General features: G+C 37.1%; 1 protein-coding gene across 4 annotated transcripts in view; it reads right to left on the bottom strand.

Annotated features, from left to right (window-relative positions):
- Positions 1-23,723, bottom strand: part of Dguok (deoxyguanosine kinase) — a 35,503-nt gene that overhangs the window by 9,927 nt on the left and 1,853 nt on the right. For 2 of the 4 annotated variants that reach the window (XM_015499797.2, XM_015499796.2), the window contains exons 2-3: positions 14,955-15,067; positions 2,022-2,209 (exon numbers count right to left, since the gene is read on the bottom strand). In XM_015499797.2, coding sequence (XP_015355283.1) covers positions 2,022-2,209; positions 14,955-15,067 — 301 coding nt within the window. Of the gene's footprint in view, positions 1-2,021; positions 2,210-14,954; positions 15,068-19,588; positions 19,683-23,723 lie in introns of all 4 variants that reach the window. The other 2 variants (XM_048787366.1, XM_015499798.2) reach the window with 2 other exon arrangements.

Here is a 23,723-nt window from a genome sequence, read left to right as displayed (position 1 = left end):
GGCACTAAGAGGAGACCGCTACTGCAGACTGAATGTAGGGGCTGTGGAGAAGAACAGGGCTTAAAGCCTAGAGTCAGGGTCTCTGTTCTAAAACCACATGCTAGTGTTTCCTTTAACTCAATCAAAATAGACTTAAATTTCTTTCTCCCTGTACTCTACTCTCCCAGAAAACCCATATTCCTCTTTCAGAACACGCATGTGTACAGTCCCTATTAGACTAGAATTCTCTTATACAGGCAGTGACTGGAACTGCCTTCTCTGATACAGCCCCAGGAGCACGTCTGAGGCCTCAACAGAAGAGCCATTCAATAAATCTGTATTGAGCCAACAAATAAAGGAATGATTTTTTTGTGTGTGTGTGCGTATGTGTGTGTGTGTGTGTGCATGCACATGCATGTGTGTAAACTGAGAATGAAACTCATGGCCCTGTGCAAGCTAAACATCATATTCTACCACTGAGCTAGCCAGACCCCCAGCCCTGGAATGAATTTTTAAAAGGATATAAAATTATACTCAGGATTAGAATTTGTAATAAGTTATCTTTAAAAAAAGCCCCTTCTGATGAAGGTACCTGGAATGATGTAACTCCATAGTGGGATCAATTTTTATCTCTTCCTTTACAAGTAAATGTTAAGATCCAGGTAGCTTAACAAAGCATTTCTAATAAATGTAGTATTTCTATTTTTCTGTTTTCCTCTGGGAGGTCTCTCACTAAGGGGCCAGAAGTCAAAAGACCAACTGTGAATGTTTCCAAGCAATCCAGAAGATTATATGTAACTCAACTTCCTAGTCTCAAGAGGCATGCCTTGAAAGAAGAGAGAAAAACAGAGAGAAGTCCAGTACATAGTAGAAAAAGAACTAAAACTCAGAGCCCAACCATTTGTAATCCACCCATTTGGTTTTTTTAGAATACACCCCTCTTGGGGCCTAGAAAGAAGGAATGTGTAGCTTGCAGGGTTTGTTTCACATGTCTTGCATGAGTTGGAGGTAAAGTCAGATAATCACATGCCATTTACAAATAAATCCTTATTTTTTTCCTTCCAGGAGGCTTTATTCGAGCACTTAAGAACTAGTTTATCTAATTTGGAATCATGAATATCTTTAGCAGTGAGTGGACAATGAAAAAGTTCCATTTTGATAGATCAAAAGGGCTTAATAAATAAGTCTGCTTAAAAGCACCATTTTACCAACAAAGTTCACAAATGAAAAACCTCAGCAGTATTCAGATCAAGCCACCCTAACTTCATCTCTAGGTGGCCAAACCCCAAGTTTATAGCCTCGTCTCTGTGGCAAAACAGATGCAGGAAATCTGGTGCCTGGATGGGGTAATTCTTTTGGAATAGATGGGCTCACCTCCCAGGCTGTCTGCTAGCCTATACTTAAAGTAACCATACATCTCTTTCCTTCATGATGAAGACCTGTCCCTGAAGTACATAAGTATTTTGTGTTTACTCTAGACTCTGGCCAGCAATAAGCCCTAACACATAGGAAGGGATCAAAAAAAGGATAAATAGAACACAGGTGCCAATTTTGCAAATGTGCTATTTCTGCCTAGACATCCTTTTCTGAAGAATAAAAAGAGTGAATAAAACTCCTGTAGTCATTTAGGCAACATAAATTTTAATTGTCTATAGTTTTCAATTAGGTGATAATCAATCACGGATTTATTTGGTTCCCTGGAATATATACTGCTACCTAAGTGTCTATTCTGTACTTTAAGTATTTAAGTTATACTAGATAAGTACAAGTTTGCCTCTATGCCATAAAGTAAGGAAACATAAGGTAGTCAAGAGCATTGTGGGAAATTCAATGCATACAGTTTATGAAAAACACAACTTCCTTTTCTGACATGTAATTCAGCAGAATTACAACTATGGAGAAATCTGTAAAATTGTCTTTAAAAGGAAGCTTTTTTTTAAGTACCATTTTCATTGATTAGACCAGTGCAGAGTCATGCAAGAAGAACAAACACACAGAACTGAGCATGGGGCTTGTAACTGGCAAAGGGCTTGGTATCTTACCTGTCACTGTACACAGACCTCTCAAAGATCTGCATGGGCTTCTTGGCCTGTACGTGTTTCTCAGGGAAGGGCTCCAGCTGTACTTTCAGGCGGCTCAGAAATGAAAACGTTTGAAATGTATAGGACCATCGTGCTGGCTCCTGGTACATCATGTCTAGCAAGTTTCCCAGACTTTGAGTAGTACCGTCCTAAAGGGAAATACAAAAGAGGAGATTTCCTAGAAGGTGTATTCATCCCATAATACGATACCTCCTCACCCTTCCCCAAGAAGGTTTAACACTCAATCCAAGAAATTACAAGTTTCCTTTCACTAAAAAGTACAATCAGATCCTCCAGCTTAGCTGAAATGACATAATCAGTAAAGAGATTTTCCTATCTTTATTAGACAAGAACACAGGAGATGACATGCCACCTTCAATATAAATAAAGAGTGGAGGGGCTGGGGTCATGGTTCAGGGGTACAGTGCTAGCCTAGCACATGCGAGGCCCTGGGTTAGACCCTCGGCACCACATAAAAATAAATAAAAAAATAAAGGTATAATATCTTTGCGTCCAACTACAACTAAAAAAATAAACATTTTAAAAAAAGAAAAGAGTGGAGAAAAACCACACAGAATTAACACATTCACAGTTGGGTACAGTGGTGCATACCTAGTGATTGAAAAGTCTGAGGCAAGAGGTTTGCAAGTTTGAGGCCAGCGTGGGCTATTTATCAAGACCCTGTCTCAAAAAAAAAATTTTTTTTAAGGATTGAGGATGTAGCTCAGTGGTTGAGCATGCCTGGGTTCAATCTCCAATAACCCCAAAACAAATAAACAAAACAAAACAAAACACATTTCACTAATTGAAGGATTTGTGGAGTATTAAGAGTTAACAACCAACAGCTTTCTAAAATTCTAATCTGAATCAAATCTTTCCATTGTAACACTATGTTGACTCTTTTTTAAGATTCCATCTGTGGCTCTTTCTAAAATGTCAAGGCAGGTAAGAAAACAATTGCTTATTTGTAAGTTCAAGCAAACAAACAGAATTCTATATATTTTGCAGAAGGGTTACAATTTATTAAACAAAACAAAACCCTCTTCCTTTCTAGAGACTTTATGAAAAGCAATTTGAGGAGTTTCATTAATTTGACATGTGTAGGTGGGAACAAGTGTGAGATACTTGGGAGCCCTGGATTCTATTCTAGGTTCTGCCATTGATTTAAATCAAAGGTGAGTTTTGTGGAAACCACTTTGGATCTGGATTCATTCATTCAATCACCATTAATTGAAGGCCTGTAGCATGGATGAGGTGCTACATAGAGTAGGTACTATAATGATAAAGAAAAAGGAAATAATATTTCAATGTTTACTATGATGTTATCTCACTTTATTTTCAAAATAGTTTTGTGAGGTAGGTAATGTTATGTCCACTTTCTAGTCTGAGGTTAAAGTAATTTATTTATTTGAGGTCTCATGGGGAATAAGAATTGAGTGAGGAGTAAAACCTGGCCTCCTCTAACCTCTTCATTCTAATGCCTCTTATGAAGGTGAACCAGAACTCAAGGAACTCACAATGCAAATGGAAGAAGAATACTAGGATACAGGGCTAGAATATAGGCAAAATGTGATGGTCAATCACATTAGTAAGTTTCTGGGAAAAAGTGACATTAAGCTGGGAAGTGAGTGACAGATTGAATTTTTAGAAATGGAAATGGGATTAAGAAGAAAGCATTTCTATAACCTCAGAAACTTGGGGAGCTGAGGCAGGAGGATTCCAAGTTTGAGGCCAGCCTCAGCAACTCAGTGAGACCTGTCTCAAAATAAAAATAAAAGACGGGCTGGGGGCTGGGGATGTGGCTCAATGGTAGCGCGCTCGCCTGGCATGCGTGAGGCCCGGGTTTGATCCTCTGCACCATATACAAACAAAGATGTTGTGTCTGCCGAAAACTAAAAAATAAATATTAAAAAATTCTCTCTCTCTAAAAAAAAAAGACTGGGGATGTATGGCTCAGTGGTAGAGCACTCCTGGGTTCAATCCCCAGTCTCCCCCAGTCAAAAAAGAAAAAAAAAAAGGAAGAGGAAGAAGAAAGCATTTCAGCTAGAAACAAAGACAGAAGTTGGGGGAGGGGGCAGTACTCTTAGATTATAAAAAAGGATCACAGCTCTTTGAAAGGCTTTAAAAGAAGCAATGTATACTGAACTGAATGGATCAGAAAGTCATTCACTCAGAGATGTGTTCAGGAATTCTCTCCTTCTAATAATCCCCCAATGCACAAACACACATTAGCCTCACAAATGGCCCCTAATAGAAGCAACAAGGGCACAAATTTGAATCTCCTTGAGTCTCTGATAATATCATTAGAGGGCTGGGATTATGGCTCAGCGGTAAAGCGCTTGCCTAGCATGGGCAGGACCTGGGTTCCATCCTCAGCACCATAAAAATAAAGGCATTGTATTGTGTCCATCTACACCTAAAAAAAAAAAAATCATTAAAGACTGTAGGAGCAGCCATGGTCTGCTGCACAGTTTGGAGACCACATGATGGAGTAGGGCACTGGGCAGGCAGATGTAGCAGGTGGACTAAGTGTGGGCTACTGCACCACTAAGCTCTAGACTACCAAAGGAAGACTGTTCTGGAACAAACACTATACAAGGGCCTATATGATTTGTGAAAGAGCCACCTTTGTTAAAGAACAAATGGAAACATCCTTCTAAGTTGTATAAACGAATAAAGAGACAATAATTGGATATAAAAATATTCTGCAACACAAAAGGAGAGAGGATCAACTTGTGTGCTCAGATAGAGCTGTTGTACAAAACAGGAGAAAACAGAAATATCTCAATGAGATTTGAGATTATATCATTGATAAAATAAAAAGAGGTTGTCAGGGGGCTATGGTGGGGATCAGTGGCAGAATGCTTGCCTAGCATGTGTGAGGCATTGGGTTCAATCTATAGCACCATATAACAAATAAAATAAAATAAAGTCCATCTACAAAAAAGAAATTTTTAAAGAAGAGGCTGTCATAATAAAAGCTTTTCAGATCTGGAATCTGAGGCAGGAGTTCAAAACCAGCTTCAGCAAAAGTGAGGTGCTAAGCAACTCAATGAGACCCTGTCTCTAAATAAAACACAAAATAGGTCTGGGGACATGGCTCAGTGGTCCAGTGCCTCTGAGTTCAATCCCCGGTACCAAAAAAAAAAAAAAAAAAAAAAAAAAAAAAAAGAGAAAGAGAAAGAAAAGAAAGTGAAAAGAACATTCTTTTCTTTGTTGGGGGGGGGAGGGGTCCCCAGGATTGAACTTGGGGTGCTTAACCACTGATCCACATCCCCAGCCCTTTTTATTTTTTATTTGAGATAGGAGCTTGCTAAGGACCTCACTAAATTGCTTAGAACCTTGTTAAGTTGCTGGCCTCACACTTGTGATCCTCCTGCTTTAGCCTCCTTGCTAGGACTGCAGGCATATGCCACCACACCTGGCTAGGAAAAGAACATTCATTAAAAAAGAAAAAGAACATTTGTTTTCTTAAAAAAATCTTTTTGTAGTTGTAGATGGATACAATACCTTTATTTTATTTATTTATTTATTTTTATGTGGTACTAAGGATTGAACACAGGGCCTCACACGTGCTAGGCAAATGCTCTTCCATTGAGCTACAACCCCAGCCCAAAAAAGAACATTCTTAAAGGAGGAAAAAAAAAAAAGCAATTTCCAAAAGAAATATAAAGACAGTAACCAGCAGATTGTGTACTGAGACAAACTCAATTAGTGAATCAGAAAATCCATACTGAGTGTCAGCTTAAGAAATTTCCCCTAAACTAAGATAAAAAGGAGAAAATTATGAAAAAAATAAATAAAAAGACATGTTAGGAGGAGATTTGATATTCATGGTAATGTAGTTGTAGGGTATTTTTGCTTTTTCTTTTCTTACCTATAAAAAGGTACACCAAGATGTAATGTCACCTGGGTTCCACTTCCCAACAACTAAGACAATTTTTTATCAAACAACTTTACACACAGAAGCCAATATGATCTCCAGCAACTTCAATGTACAGCTAAGTCCTCCATATCTGTGGGTTCCACAACTACGGATTCAACCAATAGTGGATTGAAAATATTTCAAACACAAAAAATTACATCTATACGGAACACATAGACTCTTTTCTAGTCCTTTTTCCTTAAACAATACTGTATAAAAGTAGTTACATAGTATTTACATTGTATTATGTATTACAAATAAGCTAGAGATGACTGAAGAGTATAATAACAGAGGATGTCCTGGAACCAATCCACTGCAGATACCAAGGAACAACTGGACCCTTAGCTAAGATAAAGCTTCCAATCAAAGAAACGTTTTTACTCTAAGGAAACAAGAATTCAGAGTTCCCAATGAAAAAGGAGCAGAGGAAGACATTCATGAGGTATACATCTTCTTCATCACTGAAGAAGATCTAATAGAAATGTGATAGCTCTAGGTATTCTGGGGTAGAAAAAAAATTTCATGATACTACTAGGAGTTTAAAGTGATCAAATGAAAAACAAGCTAGAATCAAGTGGAGAATAAAATAAAATAAAAGACTCCAGCAGAGAAATTCACTGAGTATCAGAACTAAGGTTGTGTGTGTGTGTGTGTATTTACTTGTATAGTCATTTATGTGCACACACAGACACAACAAAAGGAATTGTGGAACTGGACCTATCCTGGCAAAATGCCAACGGTTCTTTATAACAAAAGCAACTACAAAAATACCCCATGAAGAGGGAAATGACACAATTATTTAGAAAGACAAATGGTCCAAAGCATATAACACTTTCCTATAATAGAATACCTTTTATATTCCAGGGCAAAAGAAAGATGGTTTTAGACAAGCAACCACTCAGAAATTATGCCACCCCCTTATTCTTTCTAAAAAAATTTATCTAGAATGTAATTCATTTAACTGGAAAATGAATCAAAATAAAGAATTAAGAAATGGGAAGATGCTGTAAAGAGAAAATAGTGGTAATAAACCAGAAAAGAGTTTAGTATAAAGTGACTATTATTAATGTGGTTGTGTGACATTGCAAATTTAAGAATCACTATTAAGAGAGAAGTTCCATACTTCAAAAAACATTCTGTAGGGGTTGGGGATGTGGCTCAAGTGGTAGTGTGCTCACCTAGCATAGTGAGGCACTGGGTTCAATTCTCAGCACTACATAAAAATAAAATAAAGATATTGTGTCCACCTAAAACTAAAAAATAAATATTTTAAAAAACATTCTGTATCTACAAAATTTCATGATTTCAATATACTTGGGTTGGCTGGGTATGGTGATGCACATCTGTAATCCCAGTGACTAGGGAGGCTGAGGCAGGAGGATCCAACTTCAAAGCCAGCCTCAGCAATTTAGAGAGGCCCTAAGCAATTTAGCAAGGCTCTGTCTCAAAAAAAAAAAAAAAAAAAAAAAAGGCTGGGGATAGAGCTCAGTGGTTAAGTATTACTGGGTTCAATACCAGGAACCAAAAACAAAACAACAAAAACCAAAACCAAACCTGGGATGGAGTCTGTGAAAAGAGATAATAAAAAAAGCACTAATTTTTCTCCATTCACAGACTCCATTAACATTGATAGATAGGTTTCAATATGTATATTTTAATTTCTCTGTACCACTGGTAGAATAAAAATAATAAATTGTCTGAATAAATAAAGGAAAGTGAAAGAAAAAATTAAATAGAACAGAAATAAAGATGAAAACACAAAGTAAAGTGATAGACATGATCATAATAAAGAAAAAAATTCCCAAGAAAGGCACACCATCAGATTGGGAAAAAAACTAAAAATTCCTGTTCCTAAGAGTAACATCTAAAACAACAGTTTGGCTGAAAACTAAGGGAACTGACTGAAAAATAGGGGAAAGCAAAACTTACTGATACAAATAAAAAGAAAGTGAATGCGGCTATATTGTATCAAGAAAAAAGCATTAAGTGCTGTAAGAACACTTTTAATAACTACCAATAAACTAAAATTAAAGACCCCACAAGGAAGTCCTGAACCTTTTCAAAGGGAATAAAAGAGCACTGAAATACATAAATACAATGCAAAGCCAATTAAGAATAAGGAAAAGAATTAAAAATTTAAATTGAAAAATATAAAGAGACAGACAAAATAGGAGTACACATTTTAGCATACTTCTCTTAGAATTTATTTATTTATTTTTGGTACCGAGGATTAAACTAGAAGTGCTCCACCACTGAGTTACAACCCCATCCTTTTTCCTTTGAGACAGCATCTAAACTGCTACGGGTTCACTAAATTGCTGAGGCTGGACTTGAACTTGGGATCCTCCTACTTTTGCCTCCAGAGTTGCTGTGATTACAGGTATTCACCATCTCAGTATTAAAAGAAAAAGTAAACGCCAAAAATGAGAATTTAGCCAGGCACAGTGGTGCACGCCTGTAATCCTGGAAGCTCAGGAGGCTGAGACAGGAGGATTGCCAGTTCAAAGCCAGCCTCAGCAACGGCGAGGTGATAAGGAATAGGTGAGACCCTCTCTCTAATAACATACAAAATTGGGCTGGGGATGTGGCTCAGTGGTTGAGTGCCCCTGAGTTCAATCCCTGGTACCCTCCCCACCACAAGAAAACCCCCCGAGAACTTAACAGAACTAAATTCATTACTTTTCTACACATCTGAAACTAGAATATATCTTCAATGATTATTAAACTTAACACACATCTTATTCTTAGAAGTGTTAATAAATTCATTCTGTGTCATATAAACAACATATTAACTCTGAAAAATCACATCAAACTTCACAATTCACATGGTATTCTCCTTAAAAGTTCACAGCACATTTACCAAAAAGTAATCATACATTAATATGAAAAAAATCTAAATTTTGCCAAGTTAGAAACCATATAAGCTACATTGTCTGACTATAACAAAATCAAACTAGAAATTAAAAACTGAATAATTCTGCACACAAAAAAATTAATAAAAATGTTAAGTAATTTAGCATTCGGGCATAGAATAAATAAAAACTGCAAGTATAAACTTTTTGGAAATTTCAGTAAAAACTTTGTATATCAAAATCTCAAAACTTTGCAAAGATTATCTGATCAAGAAAATTTCCAATTGTGATATTTTTATTAAGACAGAAAAAAAAAGAAAATCACAAATGAATCACTTGATCTCAAGAGCTTTATAAAATGCAAAGAAAGTCTGCAAAAGAAATGAATAAATTCAGGACAAAATTAATAAATTAGAATGTAAGTCACCATAGAATGTAAAAAAAAATCACTAATTGAATCTTTTCATACATATATATTATATAATCTCATATATGTGCTTTTTTACTGTTCTTTTTAGATACACATGGAAGTAGAGTATATTTTGACATATTATACATATACAGAGTATAACTTATTCTAATTAGCATCCCATTCTTGCGGTTGTACATGATGGGGAATTTCACTGGTCATGTATTCCTATGTGAACATAGGAAAATTATGTCTGAATAATTCTACAGTCTTTCCTATTCCCATCCTTTCTCCCTTCCCTTCACTCCCTTTTGTCTAATCCATGAACTTTTATTCTTTCCCTCTTCTTCCCTTGTTGTGTGTTAGCATTCACATATCGGCCTTTGGTTTTTGGGTTGGCTTATTTCACTTAGTTTGATAGTCTCCAGTTCCATCCATTTACCAGCAAATGCCATAATTTTACTCTTCTTAATGGCTGAGTAACATTCCATTGTGTGTGTATATGTATATACATAAACACACACACATACATATATATGTATGTGTATATATATATATATCACATTTTCTTTATCCATTCATCTGTTGAAGGGCACCGAGGTTGGTTCCATAGTTTAGCTATTGTGAACTGAGCTGCTATAAGAAAATGATATGGCTGTATAACTGTAATATGATGATTTTAAGTCCTTTGGGTATATAACAAGGGGTGGGATAACTGGGTCAAATGGTGGTTCCATTCCGAGTTTTCCAAGGAATCTCCACATTGCTTTCCAGAGTGATTGCACCAATTTGCAGTCCCACCAGCAATGTATGAGTGTACCTTTTCCCCCAAATCCTTGCCAGTTTTTATTGTTATTTGTATTTTTAATAATTGCCATTCTGATTGGAGTGAGATGGAATCTCAGTGTAGTTTTAATTTGCATTTCTCTCATAGCTACAGATTTTGAACATTTTTTCATATGTTTGACTATATTTCTTCTTCTGTGAAGTGCCTGTTCAGTTCCTTTGCCCATTTATTGATTGGGTTATTTGTTTTTGTTGTTGTTGTTAAGTTTTTGAGTTCTTTGTATATCTCAGAGATTAATGCTTTGAGGTGCAGGTTGTGTGTGTGTAGTTTTTAAGCAGTGCTGGGGATTAAATCACACTGAGCCACACTCCCAGGCAAGTTTAAAATATTTCAAAAAGCACTAATTGTACACTACTAAATTTGAAAATCTCAAAAGGATAATGTTTCAGGAAAATGAAATTATCAAAATTGAATCTAGGTGTTAAAAAAAATTAAAAATCCTGAATAATAACTAAGGAAGAAAACAGTTGTCTAATAACTATTCCCCTCAAACAGCACCAAATATGTATCATTTTAAAGATGATATTATACCTTTGAGGAATAGACTTTTTTTTAGTGGTAAGAAAGATGCACAGTTTCTCAGTTTATTTTCATAACTCAGGTGGTATCTGTCCAAAGCTGTCTGTACAAATAGTAATACCAATTAACTTCACCAACATGCACGCAAAATTCCAAATAACATATTAGTAAATTAATGGAAAATACTACACTATTACCAAAAATAAGTTCTTCTGGAAATGTCAGAATGGTATCATAATCAATCTATGACTAATACTAAGAGATTAAAAAAAACATGGTTACCTCACTAGATGCTAAAAATTCTTTTGATGGAAATTCAACATTTGATCCTGATAAAAAGTTAATATCCTAGTAATGGAAGGGTACCTCCTCCACATCTACTGAAATGAGTAACAGAACTTAAAACTGACATATTAGAGGAAGTTCATTAAGGAGAGAAAAAGATAAAGGTGATTCTCTTTATTGCTATTATTTAATATTGTTCTTGAAGTTCTATTCAAAGAAAGAAAATAGAAATGAGGGGCTGGGGTTGTGGCTCAGTGGTAGAGTGCTCACCTAGCATGTGCAAGGCACTGGATTCGATCCTCAGCACCACAAAAAAATAAATAAATAAAAGGTATTGTGTCCAACCACAACTAAAAAAATATTTAAAAAAAGAAAATAGAAATGAGATATGGATATTAGAAACTCTTACAAAAAACTATTATTTTCTACAACCCCAAGCAAATAAAGCAAATCATCATCATCATCATCATCATCATCATCATCATCATCAGTTATACAAGTCAAATACAACCAACTACTTTCCTTCAAAACAGCAATAACCAGTTTGAAAAGACCGGGAAAAAGATACTAGTCACAATAACAATAAATTTAATATGCTAACTGGGAGTAAACTAAACAAAAGTATTACTGGGACAAGTAGATACCCACTTGTGAAAACATAAAATCTGAGTCATATAACTTAAAGCATAAAAGCAAAAAAAGCAACAAAAAGAAATAGATGCGGATATTTTTTAAATCTTGGGCTATAAGAAGGTTTCTAAAACTTTAACATCAAAGGCAGTAACTATGAATAAAAAGATAGATGTGACTACATAAAAACTGAACTGTATTAAGAATTGCAGGGGTTGGGGATATGGCTCAAGTGGTAGCGCGCTCGCCTGGCATGCATGAGGCACTGAGTTCGATCCTCAGCACCACATAAAAATAAAGATATTGTATCCACCTAAAAAAACTAAAAATAAATAAATAAATAAATATTTTAAAAAAGAATTGCAAAATATCACATATAAAGGAAAAATGACAAACAGGAGAAGAAGATATCAGTAATACATGACAGAGTTAATATACTTTGCATACAAATTGCTTTTATGATGGGGCCGAGGATGTGGCTCAGTGGCAAAACTTTTCTAGCATGTGTGAGGCCCTGGGTTCAATCCCCACCACCACCAAAAAAAAAAAAAAAGAACTTGGAGCCTTTATGAAGCCATTACAAAAAGATGAAGAGGGGGCTGGGGTTGCCTTTCAGAGGTAGAGCGTTCACCTAGTGTGCGTGAGGCACTGGGTTTGATCCTCATCACCACATAAACAAATAAAAATATTGTGTCCACCCAAAACTAAAAAATAAATATTAAATAAAAAGATGAAGAGCTCAAAATCAAGGAGTGACACTAAAAAGAACAATTATAAAAGGATAAGAGGAAAAAATATCATCAACTCACTGGCAATCAAAGACATATAACATAACATTTTCTTACCTCCCACACTGGCAAGGATAAAAAGGAAAAGTACTGCTGAGAGTATGAGAATACTTCCCTTTTCTGAAGGGAAATTGTGTAAAACACAACAAAAATATCAAAAATATAGATCATTTTTGGACATCAAAATTTGAATTTGATTATCTTAAAATACACACATAAAATTTGGTTATTAGAAAAAGACTTTGGTCAAGTGTGGTGGCACATGCCTATAACCCCAGTGACTCAGGAGGCTGAAAGAGGGGAAACACAAGTTTGAGGTCAACCTCAGCAACTTAATAAGACCCTATTTCAAAATAGAAAATAAAAAGGGCTGGTGATATAGCTCATTGATAGAGCACTTCTGGGTTCAATCCTCAGTACTGAAGTAGAGGTGAATTTCACTACAAGGATATTTATCATCGAAACATTGTTTGTAACTATTCAAAATGAAGGATTGCCCAACTAAATGATAATTTCTTACTATGTAGTATACTGTAGCCATTAAAATTACATTACTATGAAAGGAAGACCTTGTCTATTAAGTGACATGGAGGTGGCAATCACAATTTTTGTCTTAAAAAGGCAAATTATATATATTTTACACGTAAATATATACATTTTTCTCCTCTGTAGAAAAAAGTGTAAAAGAACAAAAATGTTAATCATTTTATCTCTGGAAAATGGGATTATAGCATTGGATATATTACCTAACAAATAACGCCAACATTATTTGGCATTAAAAAAATATTCACTATCTCCATTCTATGAGGCAGGAATTTGGGAAGCAGATAAGCTGGTGGTTTTCCTCAAGTGTCCATCAAGATGTTGGCTAAGGTTTCCATTGTTGGCAGGCTACACTGAGCTGAAGGACCTGTTTCCAAGGAGCCTCTCACGTATCTGTGGACAAGAGGCCTGAGTTCCTTGCTGTATGGGCCTCCTGACAGGACTACTTCATGAGACAGCAGCTGGCTTCCCCCAGAGCAAGATACAATATCTTTTAGGACCTACCTTAGAAAGCCACACTGTTATCTGCTAAGTTCTACATTTTAAAAACAAGTCACTAAGTCCAATCAAGGGGAGGAGAATTAAGCTCTATTTCATGAAGGAAGGAGTGTCAATTTGTGGACTATTTTGAAATCCCAACAGGTAACCTGTGGCATATGCAAATACAAACGTTAATTTCCAAATACATATACAAATAATAGAAATGTTAATTTCACAAATACATATGTAAACACATACATACGGACACAAAGAGACAACTTAGAAAAAATAAAAATCTTCAATAAACATTATGTGCTTACCACAAACTGTAACAAATTCTAAGCTGGAATAACAGAAAAATGGCACCTGGAACAAGTTCTGAGATACTCTGTACCACCAAGACAACATCTGTCATGTCCTGTTCAGCTCTGAGTACCACAATCAGTTGTTTCTAAGTAGAAAATGAATGCACACTGGAGCTTACAACTTAGAAAAAATTACTTCAGAATGAGGAAAACTAAAGGTGTTCACAGCTTGAAAGAAAGTAGGCACATCATAACTTTCAACTGTATACAGGGTTGTCACATGGAAAAGACTTAAGAGTCAAAACTAAACCAACGAGTCAGAGTCATAGGGATTCAATGTGGCTCAGTATAAGGAGAACTATCTAACAAGAGTTGGTAGAAACCTACATGAGACACTCAGGTGGCTATAGGAGTTGTTCATGGAGCCCGAGGCAGCACTGTGCTGCCACTCCCTGAACCACTCTAAAGTTCATATCCAAACAAGTCCCTCCCTTATTCACACTGACGTGGCTGGTGTTGAAAGCAACCCTACAGCCTTTGCCAATGCAGCATACCTAACTTAAGCTATGAGATGTAAGTGAAATACATGGTGGTTGGCATGGTACAGTGCCTGGCATACATAAATGTTAGCTATAAACTCTGGGTTGACTGAAAGAGTAACAGGAGCTGAACATGGTGATATGCCTGTAATCTCAAGGAGCTTGTGAAGATGAGGCAGGAGGATCACAAGTTCAAAGCCAGCCTCAACAACTTAGCAAGGCCCTCAGCAACTTAGTGAGACCCTGTCTCAAAATTTAAAAATATGAATAGGGCTGGGGATGTGGTTCAGTGGTTAAGTGCCCCTGGTTTCAATTCCTGTTTCCAAAACAAAACAAACAAAACACAGTGATAGGATGCTCTGTTAAGTTCTCTTTTAAAAAGTCCAACTTTTAAAACTTAATTAAAATAAAAAGGTTAAAAAAGTTATCATCAACTATTAATTCTGATGGTCAGTTTCAGTAATAATAATATAAATACTTAAGGGTAAGAATGTCAATATTCATCTTCAAAGCCAAGATGGTTGGACATGCTTTGGGAAACCACAAAGAACAGAGGCAGGCATTGATACAGACATATAAAAGCCACAAAAATCAAAACTAAACATATTTAAACAAGTCATATCCTCTTGGTGTATGTGGTCTGCTTTCTGGAATGAAACTACTTTAAAAAAGGAGACTCAAACTGGGCTATTTTAGCCCCTCAGAGCAAATTAAATTATTACAATTAAATTACTCACCCATGCCTGCCAACTACCCACAAATGAAAACTTACTTTTTGGGTGCCAGCAGCCTGGATATCCTGCCATGTTGCTACAGGTTCTGTAGCTACGTGCCACTCTGGGTATGTTTTCGTGAGTAACTTCACAAAGGTGGACTTTCCCACAGCTGCAATGCAAACAGCATGTATTGGGATGCTTTCTAAATCAGGCTGAAGAAGGCTGCTATGTTCTATCACAAATGCCCACCTCAAGGAAACAAGTTTTATCAATTTCAAAACTCAGCAGCCATACCCTTGTCTTTGAATTGATAATGGGCAAGGCCAGAGTCATCATAATGAACACAAATAACAGGAAGGAAAAAATCCCCTCAAGGTTTGATCTGTAATTTTAATGTCTCAATCTCCCAGAGGTAATGACTATTTAGTAATAGCTGAAAATTTAACAGATCCATCATAAATAGATGAAATCAGCTACACAAATTGTAAAGCTTCAGTCACAGTCTTATTTGCTCTATGACAGGCCAAGGGTGGGGGAAGGATAACCCATGCAGAGGGAGAGTATGAATGAAAGCCTGGAAGAGAGAGAGAGAAAAAAAAAAAAAAAAACTTGGCACATGACACAGGAAAAGAGAAGAATGAGGCTCTAAAGTCAGCATGGCTACAGTATGGGCAAATAAGGGAGAAAACTGGCTCAAGATGCAGGTGGCTGAGCAGGCAGTCCAGGGCCAAAGTCAACCAGGGCCTTGAAGCCATGGTAAGAAATTTGATTTCTATTCTAAAGGCAAAGGGAAGTCAGTGACAATGGGTTTTAAGCAGTAAAATTACATTTCTTCTAAAAATCCACTCCATCAGGTGTGTTAAAATGGGCTGAAGTAAAAGTAGGCAGATCAATCAGATGACGACAGTAGCCTGATCAGAGTAATAGCAAGGATATGGAAAGGTATCGGTTGCTTTGAGAAATATTTGAAGATAAATCCAATCTAGTACCACAATACCCAAGTGATCTTTTCCATTTACATCCATATCTGGCCCATACTTCTCCTGAGCTCCAGAGAGGCAAAGCCTTCCAGACATCTTCATTTGGACATCCCAGGAAAACCTCAAAGTCAATATATTCCCCAAATGAAGTCATCACCTTTCCCACTAAACTGAACTTCCTTCTGTATCCCATATCTCAGGATGTAACAACATCATCCACTCACTGTAAGAACTGCTTCTTCGGCCAAACTTCAAGTGGCCACTGAATCCTTCTTCATTTGCTCCTAACTTTCCCCCATGCTTTTTCTGTCCATTTGTACCTCCATGCAGAAGATCAGGTTCTCATTATCACTTGCCTCTCCACCTCCAGCCCTGTTCTTTTCAACCCAATTTCTATGCTGCAGTCATACTGCACATGCAACAGATTCCCGTTGTCCTCAGAATAAAATCAAACCTGTTAACCTAGTCTATGAGAAACAACAGGGTTTGGTCCCTGCATATATTCCCTAGCCTCAGCTTTCCTGCACTCGTGCTGAACCATACTCCTTACAATTCCAATCACGCCATATTCTCTCCAACAAATGCAATTTTGCATTGCCTTCTCATTTTCTGGAGCACCCCCTCTCTTTACATGGCCAACTCCTACTCCATCTATAAGGTTCTGCTCAGATATACCTTCTGTGAAGACTCTTCAGGGCCCTGACACCTCTAAAATGGATTAGTTAATCCTCCTCTGTGCTTGGCTGTATATTCTAGGTGAGACTCCATCACTGCAATTAAAATTGTGCTTCAAGTTAAAGATGGGGTTCTTCCAGGGTAGAAAGCAAAGTCCACCTAATGTCTTGACTAATGAATAAAACACACAAAATAATAATTGTGGTTTCCTCTGATACCTGCATTTGAACTCAAAACATATAAACTTCAGAATGTATTTAGAGCTTCATCTCCTCTACTGGAAATGGTCTTTCTCAAGTGAGTTCCACCAAAGGGAGCCAAGGGAAAGAAGGGGATACCATTCCAGTCAATTCTATCAGCCATTGTGGTTACTTATCAGGAGTGCTATGTCTCAGCACAAGAGCCCACACATCCAATATGTGACATTTATTACACACCACTCCAACTCCTTTCTGAAAACACAGGATAAGAACAAACAACATGAATTTGTGAATTCTGTACAGTCACGCTCTTCTCAGTCCCCACCTCCACTCAATGTTTGTCTTTTCATTTTGTTCAGCCTCTGCTCTTCCCACACATCAGTGAATAAATGCTTTCCTCTGCTCTTCCAGGCCTGTGTCAAAATCCTTTCCCCTACCAAGCCTAAGGTCCCACTTCCTTTATGAAGTTCAGGACTTCTCTAGCTCACACCAAATTCCTACTACACTGATCAGCTACCAATTGGTTGTGTCTATGTATTTTCAGATATCTGCCTGCCCTGAGTCAGCCTTACCTTAAAATACAAGCCCAGTGGTCAATATTTAGATTGCAAGTTGTTCAATGCATTTAAAACATGGTCCTTGTTCAGTTGAAAAGTTATAGGCTGAAAAGCTACTTTAAATAATATGGAAAGATAAAGGTAGCTGACTTGTTTGTTAGGACTGAATGAGTGTTAGCATTACTGACATGTTTATTATTTTTAAGGTAATAATAATATATACATATATGTGTGTGTACATATACACACACACACCCCCACACACATATACACACACATACATACTCATATATATTTGTAGTACTGGGAACTGAACCCAGGGGCATTTACCACTTAGCTACATCTTTAGCCCTTTTTATTTTTTTATTTTGAGACAGGGTCTTAATTGACTAGGCTGGCCTCAAACTTGAGACTGTTCTGCCTTAGCCTCCCAAGTAGCTGGGATTATAGGTATATGCTTCTGTGTCCAGTTGAATTACTAGCATTTTTTAAAAGTTAAAAAACATTTACCTAAAAAACTGTTGGAGATAGAAGGGAAGAGCTCTGAGGGTTAGGGAGAACCAACTTTACCTTTGACATCAGACCCTATTAGTTCATCTAAAGGCAATATGAACTAAGAATCCAATTCATGCCATTTAAACATACAAAACCCAGAACATCAAATTAGATACAATGAGAAATATATGGTTCCAATTACTGGAATAATCACTTCTGATATCCAGGGCACCCTGCATGCCACTCCCCCTTCTAAGGTTTCTGGAAAGCCAGTTTAGTAATCATAAGTCAGCCTTAGCACAGAATGACAATAAATGGTGGTGGAAAGTCCTAAGAGTTGTGCCACCCTAGGTAATTCACCACAAGGCAATATTTACTAAACTAATTGCACTGGAACTAAACTGTGCCAAGCTCCACCCACAGATGTGTAATAATTACTTTAAAAATTCAAAGTTATATAAAAACTATATTTTTAAAAAGATAGCATAACTTTGCTGGCATGGTGATATCTGATGATAGTGTTTTTTGGTTTTGGCTTAGGCATTCTTAAATGTCTTATAAAGTGTTCCCAAGGGCTTCATAAGAGCGGTAGTTTGGTTCTGCACTGTCACAGAAGCCTCCTAGTGACCAGAATAACCATCTAAAGAAAGCCCCACTTCTCCCAGCAATACTGGCCTTTTATACCATTACCTCAGACTTAGCACAATTTAGCTCCAGATTGTTATCTTTCAATATACTATTACTACCTTAACATTTGGGAGGTATTTGAGCCTACAAGCAGCATCAAACCTCCATTTAGGGTCTTGGCTATCACTGTACTTTATATATGCCATGACTCTAAAAAAAGGTGGGAGATACTTTCTTAGAATATATTACTCCAACATATTGATTTTTTATTGGCTCCAGGATTGTCATTTCACAGGCTAGACCAGAGTGTTCTGTTGTTAATGTTTATCTTTTCCTAAAACATGACTTTCTTTCTCCACAAATTTTTCTAAGAACTATAATGCTATAGCTACAGCTAATTATGCTAAAATCTAGTATTTTATAACAGTATCTGTTATAATACCCCAAATAATATACTTAAACAGTATATTTTACCTAATATACTTTAAAAATTTTATTTATTTATTTTTGTTTTTATTTATTTTTATGTGGTGCTGAGGATCGAACCCAGGGCCTTGCAAGCGCGTTGGGTGAGCACTCTACCATTGAGCCACAACCTCAGCCCTACTTAATATACTTAAGTAAAACCTCAGCCCTACTTAATATACTTGAGGTATTTTATTTTCTTGAAACAAGATGAAAACATGAAAAAAAATTCTGAAAAATTTTTAAAATATTTATTTTTTAGCTGTAGTTGGACATAATATCTTTATTTTATTTATTTATTTTTACGTGGTACTGAGGACCGAACCCAGGGCCTGGCACATGCTAGGCGAGCGCTCTACCCAGCCCCATACAATTCTAAGACCTTTACAAAAGTCAAAGGCAGTAAATATAAAGTCATCTAATAACTTAAACATTTTCTCCCAAATAAAGTTGGTAGTCTTTATGTTAGGAACCACATTTGATACTGCATTCATTCAATCAACAGATGTTTATGGAGGGGTTACCAAGTAGTAAGTAGTGCTAAAATGATGAAAAGACTGAGATTTTGCCCTTAAAGAACTTATTCTATTCCAATCCTAAGACTAGGTACCCAGGATCATATAAACTAAAGCATGCTGGGCAAAATTAATAATCAGTCAGCAGTCTTAACAGAAACTTAATACATTTTTACCTTGATTCCATTTTTATTTTCATGGGAAACCATTAACCAGGAGGTGGTAGGGGGGAGGTTCCTCACAGCTTCCAGACTATGATGTGAACTCATCCTGTTGAGCACAAAAGAGCCTCACTGATCTGGCATATCCTCCTCCCCCACTCTGCCTACCCAATGATTCATTCTTCCACTGTCACTTTGTCTGTGAAGCCTCCTTGAACTCTCTCCAGCTCTACTTCATCCCTAGGAAGAGTTAATTACTGCCTGCCTTGGCTTACCAAGGTATTACACTGTAATTATTTGTTCACTCATCACTCTCTCCGGCTAGCCTAGGAGCTCACTTTTTGAAGACACAGACTATACCTTCCTCCCTCTGCATCATGAGTATCCAGTTAGGTACTAAGAATAGAGACGGATGGAAGGAATGAAGTGAATCACAGAAACAGAGAATCAATACTCAATATCTGAAATAAATAGGTGCTTTCCCTGCCAGGATTCTTTGCTCAATTTTTATATTCAATAAAAGTAAAAGACAAAGTAGTGATGATAATGTCTAATTTTGAATGTGGAGGAAATGCTATTAGAGAAGGCTTCTGCTGCTTTCTGTACAAATGTCTACACTGAAAATTTAAAAAAATATAGTTTCCTTCTCTTGAGATCTTTGAAAATAAAAAGTAAGAATGGTCTCAGATGACTCATTGATAATTATATTTCAGAGCAATCCTTACTTCAGTTTAGGTTTGTGTTCATAAAATAACTGACTTTGAAGATAATACACCTCAGTGATGATGAGTATTAAAAGACATTTTAGGTATTACATTTTTCAGATGTTCAGGGATTGTAGGTACCAACCTTTTGACTTTCAATTATACACTGCATATGAACTCGTAAGTCGTGCTAAATGCCATTTGTTGCTACTTCACTGATCCATTTTCCTTGCATGGTGCTGTCTGTAATTTCAGGATCAGATGAATAGGAGTTAGAATGGCAGAACTCTACGAAAAGTCCCTTTAAATACATCTAACTTCATTTGGAACCAGGGTTCACCCCTGTTCAAGTTTCCCAAATGGGTATTCTCATTCTGATTTGTTTCAGAATGCCACTTGTGATCAGAGAAAAATGTAACTCTTGATTCAAAAAGAGTTGAGCATTCAAGAGCTGAGTATGGTGGTGTGTACCTATAGTCCCAGATACTCAAGAAGCTGAGGAGGAGGATCCCTTGATCCCAGGAGTTCAAGACCAGTTTGGCAACACAGCAAGACTCTGTTTAAAAACAAACAAAACCCAACCAAACAAACTCCCCCAAACAAAACCTCCAATCCAAAAAAAGAGTTCTGTATATTCCCTCTTTAAGTACCAATGACCAACTTCCATAGGGATATCACAGAAAAGGATTCAAGAATCTACAATAAATGAGTACAATGGATCAATTAGGGGGTTTATATGATGGTGATACAGGACACTAGGTGGCTGTGACCAAGGGAAGGTGTTAAATATGTAAACAACTTCAACAGAACTCAAGTGCTGACACAGTTGTGGGTACAAAATGTTATGACAGCCCACAGAGGAGGAGTGACTAATTCTATCTGGGAGAGTCATCTGGGCATGTGGAGTAATGGAGAGTAATGGAAGATGAAAGTAAAAACAGTCAGATTAAGTCCCCCAGTCCACTCCCAAGGCTTAACAACTACCCCCATCAGTCAACAACTTCCAGATCTGAAATTCTAGCTTCCATCTCCAGTCTCTTCTAAGTCCAGGTACCTCACAAAAAATGTAACACTCTTACCTCCCCCAGACCACCTCTTCCTTTATTTCATCTTCTGCATTGAGTCAGTATCCAAATTATGAAACTCAGTGTCATCTTCTTCTATTTCTCTCTATCCCTCAACTTTAAGTAGCCACTAAGACCTGTCAATTTAACTCTCAAAATGTTTCAAACCATCATTTCATTGTCTCTTCATTCCTTCTGTTCTGGCTTGCATCAGTTTTCCTTCCAAATTCACAAACTAGTCTCTCTACTCCAAGCTATTCCAATTTATCCATTCATTCATTTAACTGAATGCAAGGCACCATGGATACTGCAGCAAATAAGACTTACAAACAAAATTATCTTTTTAATGAAACTTTCTATTCATTCATAGTCAATTGTTTTCTTTGGGCAGTAGTGGGGATTGAACCAGGAGCACTCTACTACTGAGCTATATCTCCAGCTTTTTATTTTGAGACAGGCTGGCCTCAAACTTGCAACCCTCTTGCTTCAGCCTCCCAAGTGTCCAGGATTACAGGTGTGCACCAGAAGGTCTGGCCCAAATTCCTTTTTTAAGTTAATCTGCTCATTGCACACACTAACTTGAAGTCTTAATAGCCTTCCACTACCAACAGGATAAATTCCTACCATGGTCCCACCTCTTGTTTTGCCACCTTCTCACAGGTCCTTTAAACTCCAGAAACAGCCAGCAACTTTCCTTCTATTTAAACAGCATGTGCATTTTCAGCCTTTACCACTTTGGCAAATGTTACTTCCTATGTTTGTAACACTTTTTCCTCTTTGTAGGAATACTGGGAATTCCTATTGTAGAGATTTTGAGTTTCTATGTTCAATCATGGATCACATCACTCAGCGTGGAAATTATGTTCAGAAGTGTGCTTCTCCCACTTGATTGTGAGCCTGTTGAAGGAGAGGAGCAGTACCACATTCACTGCTGTGCTCTGTGTGTGGGTGAACTTATAGCAGTCACTCACTCTTTCTTGCAGGAGAAAGCAAGGAAGCAGCACAGAATCTGGCTAGGTGAGGAAGCAAAGGTCAGGAGAGTTAGGAGCTCAATCTTCACCTAATGACCTGTTCAAAGAACTTATTTGTGAACAAATACTCTGGTGTCCAAGGACAGTGTTCCCTTTAGGGGTGTGTTTCTCAAATACAGAAAGACTACCTTTAAAACAGCATGTAGGTAGCAGGACCTTCCATTCTCGTTTTTCTTCCAAGTTTCTGATTTGGTTGGGGAAAAACAACTGTGGTACAGCTGTGGTAATTGGTCTCACTTTCCCTTCAAAAGCACTAACTCCAGGTGGATCCTTACTGCAGCCCTGCAATCGGACACTTCTCTCACTAAATTGTTTCATATTTTCTCTCTCCCAAACGTCTCTCATAATCTTTCCTGTTTCACTAAGAAAGAGGATACAATCAAAAGACCGTCCCCAAGTTCCCACCACATCTCATATATTTTGCGTCCTTCTTGTGACTAGGGAAAACTGTGCTTTGAGCTAAGGTAAACACTTTCCACTTGGGCAACAGATCCCATTCTTTCTTGTTTACTTAAGCACTCCAGTTAATTCTAACTTTTCTCCTGATTCATCAGTCCCCCCCCTTCACTAGCCATTTCCATCAACTTATAAACATTCTCTACTCCCTCCTAAAAATAAAAACAGAATTTAAAAACTCTCAAATCCCCTTCTAATTTCAGCTCCCACGCCATGGCTCCTCTTTCTAGAAACTGTTCCAAACAGCTGTCTTAACCAACTGTCTCCAATTCCTTACCTCCCATTCTCTTTTCATCTATGCCAATAAGATTTTTGTTCCTACCATTCCTAACACTATTCCTTTCAAGTTCACCTAAGACCTTCATTTACTTAAATAGTAAAACACATTCCTACCCTCTGTAGAGTTTCCTCACTTGACTTCTAGGATATCATTCTTTTGCTTGTTCTTTTTTTTTTTTTTAATAAATCCTTTTTTTTTTTATGCCTCTGCTTTTATTTATTTATTTTAATGTAGTGCTGAGGATGGAACCCAGGGCCTCCCACACACTAGGTGAGTGCTCTACCGCTGAGCCACAACCTCAGCCCCTGCTTGTTCTCTTATCTTAGAGGTCCTTACTTCTCAGTCTCCTCTGCTTGTTCTTTCCCATTTCTTCCATCTGCCTACCCTAGGGCCTAGTCCTCTCCATCAATACGATCTCCTGGTTTTAAATACCATCTACATTGATAGTTCCAGTCCAAAGAGTCTCTGAATTCTAGACTCATATATCCAACTGCCTAACACGTCCTCTTGAATATCTAATAGGCACATAAAAACCAGATATGCTCAAATCACTCTCTCTCTCTCTCTTTTATATATATATATATATATATATATATATATATATATATATATATA

This window comes from Marmota marmota, unplaced genomic scaffold (assembly GCF_001458135.2).
Source record: "Marmota marmota marmota unplaced genomic scaffold, marMar, whole genome shotgun sequence".
In the NCBI taxonomy this organism is placed as follows: Eukaryota; Metazoa; Chordata; class Mammalia; order Rodentia; family Sciuridae; genus Marmota; species Marmota marmota.
This window is presented reverse-complemented; position numbering and strand designations above follow the sequence as displayed.